This window comes from Camellia sinensis, chromosome 1 (genome assembly GCF_055761805.1).
Source record: "Camellia sinensis isolate YWXY chromosome 1, ASM5576180v1, whole genome shotgun sequence".
Lineage (NCBI taxonomy): Eukaryota > Viridiplantae > Streptophyta > Magnoliopsida > Ericales > Theaceae > Camellia > Camellia sinensis.
In genome coordinates this window covers 42,793,554-42,799,401 of record NC_138961.1, presented here as the reverse complement: position 1 = coordinate 42,799,401, position 5,848 = coordinate 42,793,554, and the positions used below count along the sequence as shown (strand labels likewise).

At 33.3% G+C, this 5,848-nt stretch overlaps 1 protein-coding gene across 1 annotated transcript; it reads right to left on the bottom strand.

Annotated features, from left to right (window-relative positions):
- Positions 1-839: 839 nt before the first annotated feature.
- On the bottom strand, positions 840-3,254 carry LOC114302202 (uncharacterized). The gene is made up of 2 exons (XM_082875671.1): positions 2,053-3,254; positions 840-1,971 (listed from the first exon to the last, which is right to left on the bottom strand). The coding sequence occupies exons 1-2, from the start codon at positions 3,252-3,254 to the stop codon at positions 840-842; spliced, it is 2,334 nt and encodes a 777-aa protein (XP_082731797.1).
- Between the last annotated feature and the right edge of the window lie 2,594 nt (positions 3,255-5,848).

The window sequence follows — 5,848 nt, the reverse complement described above, 5'->3', positions numbered from 1 at the left end:
TGTGGAAGTAAGGCTGTTATTAAACATGTAATCTCTTCCGGGAGGGAGATTATTAGGACAAAAGCATTACATTCCAATTGATTCCCTCATAAATTCATCTCTTTCAATGTATTTCAAATCCTAGAAGAGTGTCTTTGATGAAATGCAAGTTAGCTGCAACATCATTGATGTCCATTCTTTCTCTAGGCAATTCTGAAGAACAAAGGACTCCAATTTCATGTATCAAACTCGAGCACTTCACAATCTTTTCACCTCTTATGAAGCTTTCTTCTCCTTCCCCTTCGATCTTAAAAAGTGTTGGGTCTGAAATCTGTGATACACTGCAGGGCAAAGCCTCTTTCACAAAGCCATGGAGGCTTAACCCATCTTTAAACATTTCATTAGTGGGTCTCTTCCCAGTAAACATTTCTAACACGAGGATGCCAAAACTGTAGATATCACCCTATGCCGAGACCTCACATCCCATACCATATTCTGCAAGCAAAAATGCAATTGTAAGGAGAAAAAAAATATAAGATATAAAAGACAAAAATGCTCCACAAACAGAAAAAGTCAGAGAACTGTGCACAGAAAAAATAATGTGTGGCCCAAATCACACGTGCAATTTTCTTTACACTTTTTGATGCATAAAACAATTAAGAATAAATGAAGGCATATTCACCTGGAGCAGTATAACCTATTGTTCCCCTTATGCCAATAGAGCTTGTTTCATTTGTAGACAAGCCATCGGTGGCATGGTCAGCAAGGAATTTTGCTAACCCAAAATCACCAACATGCCCAGTCATATCTTTGTCCAGAAGAATGTTGCTTGGCTTAAGATCGCAGTGGGCTATTAGGGATTAGGCCTGGTTGTGAAGATAATTCAGGGCACAGGCAACGTCAATGATAATATTTAGTCTTTGAAGAAGGTTTAGCTTCTTAAACTCTTCAATTGACAAATCTTCATTGCAATTTTGATGTAACCACTCTTCAAGGTTCCCATTGACCATGAACTCATAAACTAGGGCCTTGAAGTCATGACCCTGATAATCTATCGTCGAACATGTCGTTAGCACCTTGACAAGATTTCGATGTCTGATGTTTCTTAGTGCCTCACATTCTGATACAAAACTCTTCGAAGCTCTATGTTGCAAAATTTTAAGTACCTTCACAGCGACAATTCTTCCATCAATAACTCCTTTGTACACAGACCCGAAACTACCAACACCGATTAAATTGAATGATGAGAAGCCATCAGTGGCTTTAACAAGAGTTTGGTAAGACACCCTCGGGAGTAAATTTTTTGATGAATATGAAGGAGTATCTTTTCTTCTCTTTCTAAACCAACAAAGATATAGAACACACCCCATGAGAGCTAGTCCTACAAAACCAAAGGGTATAGAGAGTGCTAAAGCTAAGGCACTATTTGATCTCCTCTTTTCATCCACTTTCAAGTTGCATTTAGGTAGCTTCAATTCAGCTACACCCCCACAGAGCTTACCGTTTCCCACCACTGATATTGCACTTGCATTACTGAATACACCTTGCGTTGGTACTACACCTTCAAAATTATTAAAAGACAAATTCAAATTTTGCAACAAGATAAAGTTCTCCAAGTACATAGGAATTTCACCACACAAGTTATTGTTTGCGAGACCCAACTCTACAAGGCCTCTCAAGAAACTCAAAGAAGAAGGAATGGTTCCGTTGAAAAAGTTGTTCCCCAAATGCAGTGTTTCCAGGCTTGTGCAGCTGCCTAGAGTGTTCGGAATTTCACTGGATAACAAGTTGTACGAGACATCCAAGTAACCAAGGTTTATCAAATTTGCAACTTCTGTGGGAAGAAAACCACTCAATTGGTTTTGGGATAGGTCTAGCGATATAGATAAGGATGAGATAGAAACAACTTGTTTTGGAATGGCACCAGTAAGGTTGTTTTGAGAAAGAATCAAAATTTGCAAATTACTACAATTCCCTAGGCTCGGAGGAATGCTTCCATGAAAATTATTGATTCATAAAGCAAGTATACTTAAGAAACTCAGATTTCCTAGGGAAGAAGGAATGTTACCAGACAATGAATTGTCATCAAGATTCAATCTGTGTAGATTTTGAAGCATTCCAATCTCACATGGAATAGTACCAGTGAATTGGTTAAACTGCATATTCAAACTCTGCAATCCAACAAGATTTAGTATCCCGGGTGGAATGATTTCGAATATATGATTGTGGTCCAGATTCAAATATTCAAGGTTTCTCGAGAGGTTACCAATGTATTCTGGAAACTTGCAGCCAAAATTGTTGATGTTCACTTCCAAACGATGTAAATTGGTGGCATTGATCAAAGAAGAGATAAAGTTCAAGTCATCAGCTACCCCGGATCCAAGCTGATTGTTTGCAAGGAGTAGCCTCTCGAGGTTTTGCAGTCTCGATAAATTAGGAACATTTCCAGTAAGTTTGTTTTGAACCATTTCTAGGGAATAGAGTTTAGATGCATTCGATATTGAAACCGGAATTGACCCTGTAAATTGATTTTCATTAATGTCGAAGAGTTCAAGATTGGGAAGAGTGATTCCCAAGTCCCAGGGAAGACTTCCCTGAATTTGGTTAACAGTGACATCAAAAGTTGTGAGAGAAAAGTGGTTGAACAGTGAGGCAGGGATGACGCCAGACAACCTGTTTATGCCGAGTGCTAGTGTCTGAAGATTCTTCAATCGATCAAAACCGCCAGGAATGATGCCATCAAAGTAGTTGTTATCTAAATACAGGTCGCGAAGAGATGACAAATTCGCGAAATGAGAGACACTCCCTCTAAGATTGTTGGCCTCTGTAATTATTATTTCGAGCTTCGACAAGGATCCCAGCTCCACAGGAACTTCTCCTACCAACCCATTGTGAGAAAAATTGATGGAAATGAGGTTAGCACAACGAGATATATTTATAGGAATTTGGCCACCAATTAAATTGTTGCTCAGTTGCAAAATATGCAGCCTTGGCAAACGGCCAATTTCTGGGGGAATTTCATCGCCAAAGCTATTGTTCTGAATCAGTAATTCCCTCAGAAAGCTTAAATTCCCGAGGTGTGGTGATATCGATCCCACCAGTTCCCGGGAATGTAAGTCCAAGGCAGTGACCCTCTGATGCCTGCGGCTACACATAACGCCCTGCCATTGACAGAAGTGGATAGAGTCATTCCAGGAGCTCAAAACATACAGTGGATCCTCAATTATTTTGGCCTTGATTGCCAGCAATGAAAGCCAGTCGGTCTCGTTCCCCATTGGCCTGGAGCTGGATATAGTAGCAGTAAAGCCAGAGTTGAACATGGTCAAACAAGATAAGAGTATTAGATGAATATGCAAATTGTGAACTAGCCACGACATGCTCAACCTTAAGCTTGGAAGCCCCCATTGAGCAAAGAAAATGTATGGCTGTGTTTTGGTGAACTGCCTTTTTATGCTAAGTATATTGCATGGCCGGCTCACGAGCAAGCCGGCAAAACGGCCACTTTGACCCACTAGATTTGGACTAAAAAACACAGCCCCCATTTAGAAAAAAAAATTCTTATAAAATTTAACACAATTTTTTTCAAGGGTAAATTATCAATGTCTTAATAATTGGATTTAATTCTCATCAAGTCTTATTGAAAACAAGTCATAGTAAAATCTTCATTAAAAATATTTTTTTGGTGACGATTTTTTACATGTCCCTAAAAATTGACAATTAATGACTTTTTTTTTTATCACGATTTTTATTAATTGTCGTTAAAACTTACATTTAATGACTTCTTTTGTGACGAATTTTTTAAACTATCGCTGGATGTTAAAAATTAGTGAAATTTTTTTGTGACGATTTTTTTAAACTGTGGCTAAAACTTATAATTAAAGACATTTTTTATGACAAAATTTTTAAATTGTTGCTAAAAATTAACAATTGGTGACGTTTTTTAATAGTATTTGATAAAAAAAATGCCATTAATTATCATAAAAATTATTGAACAATAAGTCTATCTATTAGGGGGTTTGAAAGTATTAAATTTGTTTTTGTCCTTTTAACAATATTCCCAAAATAAAATATTTTTATTAGTGGAGGGCTCAATGATTTTACTTTACCAAACTTCTCTTCAATTCAATTCACCATTTTGGAAATTGAATCTCCTTAGGTCTTGATATTCTTTTGTCCCATTTTAAATTTTACTTTAATTGTTTGTTAACTTTAGTTAAAAATTAAAATCTCTAGAATTTGAATAGATTGCTGCTTGTTGACTCGTGAATATATTGGATTGTTTATTTAATTATACTACATAGAAATTATTTATCCATATATGAAATATATATATATATATATATATAATAGAATTAATTAAATCTCAATAAAGAGCTCTTAGTTTAATTTTGAAACAAAAAATGTAAGAATAATAATGTTTATTGTGGCACAATTGGTTCAATTTTTCTTTGATGTTATAACTGTAGTTTTCTTTATGCATTTATAAATGATTAAAATATAAAACAACAATATTACTTATTTTAATTAATTTTATTTTTTTAAGTAATGTATAAAAATATTAACATTCAATATGGATTCTATGAACTCTGCATACGCAAGACTATGATGACCTTTCAAAGAATTGAGAATTAATCAAAGATATGTCATCACCTAAATTATATTAGAATCATATGAACCTTGAGAAATCATACATTTAAGTCAGCAATTTATATTATATTAGGCCTGCCACTACTCATGGAAAAGTAGGTACTTTGTGGTTCAATGCATATCTCATTTTGTGGAATTTATTAAATTTAGTACAGGAGCTTCTTTAATTGTGTATATAAGGGGATGGATGGCGTCCTTTAAAACTATTATAAAACATCACATTACATGAGAGTCATACATCAATTAATTTAAAACTTTCAATATTTTTTTTCTAAGGGGATGGATGTTGCTGTACGTTATAGTACTGCATTATTATACAACAGCACTATTACATGGCATCGTTTCAGTTGTTATTTTAAAAGTAAATCATTTAGAGCGAAACATCATTTTGTCCTTTAAATTATTATGTGAAAATTAATTTAGCATATAGATTTCATATTATTTTAATTTGATTAATTTATCATATGCCATTTGTTTCTATTTACAATCAAACAAAACTTATTGACGTGACACCAAATTTCATTTAAAATTTTATTTTACCCCAAACTACATCTTAAAAATCTATTAGCCCCACAAATATTAAAAAAATAAATTTAAATATTTAATTAATTTTCATCTCAAAATAAATAAATTAAATTTTAAATAAAAATTAAGTATTAGTCATGTTGAGTATTCTTTAGACAATAATTGAATTGAATTTTTTTTTTTACCCACTCAATTTTAAAATTACTATTAGTTGATCAATTCTATTGAAATTTATTTGGAGAAATAAACTAGGTACAATTAGACGCGCGCGCACACACATAAAGTAGCCAAGAGTTTTTTGGCTCAATTAATTTCTTTATGATTGACTTGAAATAATTTGAGACTTAAATAGAAAATTCTAAATGCAGATTTTTCTATTATATATATATATATATATATTTGCAAAATATATTATTTAAAATTTATTTTTTTCATTATTGAGATAAAAAAATTATTTATTAAATATTTAAATATTATTTTTTTTTTTTATATTTGGGGGGCTAATTGATTTTTAAGGTATAGTTTGGGGGATAAAATGAAATTCCAAATAAAATTTGGTACCATGTCAGCAAGTTTCATTTGATTGTAGGCGAAAAATTAAAATAATGATAAGTCTCAATTTTAAATTGACTTTCGCGTAATAGTTTGGGGGACAGAATGATATTTCCTTCCATTTGAATTGATTTTATTTTAGAAA

Excerpts from the sequence above, each read along its gene's own strand:
- LOC114302202 (XM_082875671.1), bottom strand. The coding sequence starts at position 3,254 with ATGGGGAACGAGACCGACTGGCTTTCATTGCTGGCAATCAAGGCCAAA. Across the intron at positions 1,972-2,052 it reads AATCTTGATGACAATTCATT|CATTCCTCCGAGCCTAGGGA; the intron begins GTCTGGTAACAT and ends TTTTCATGGAAG.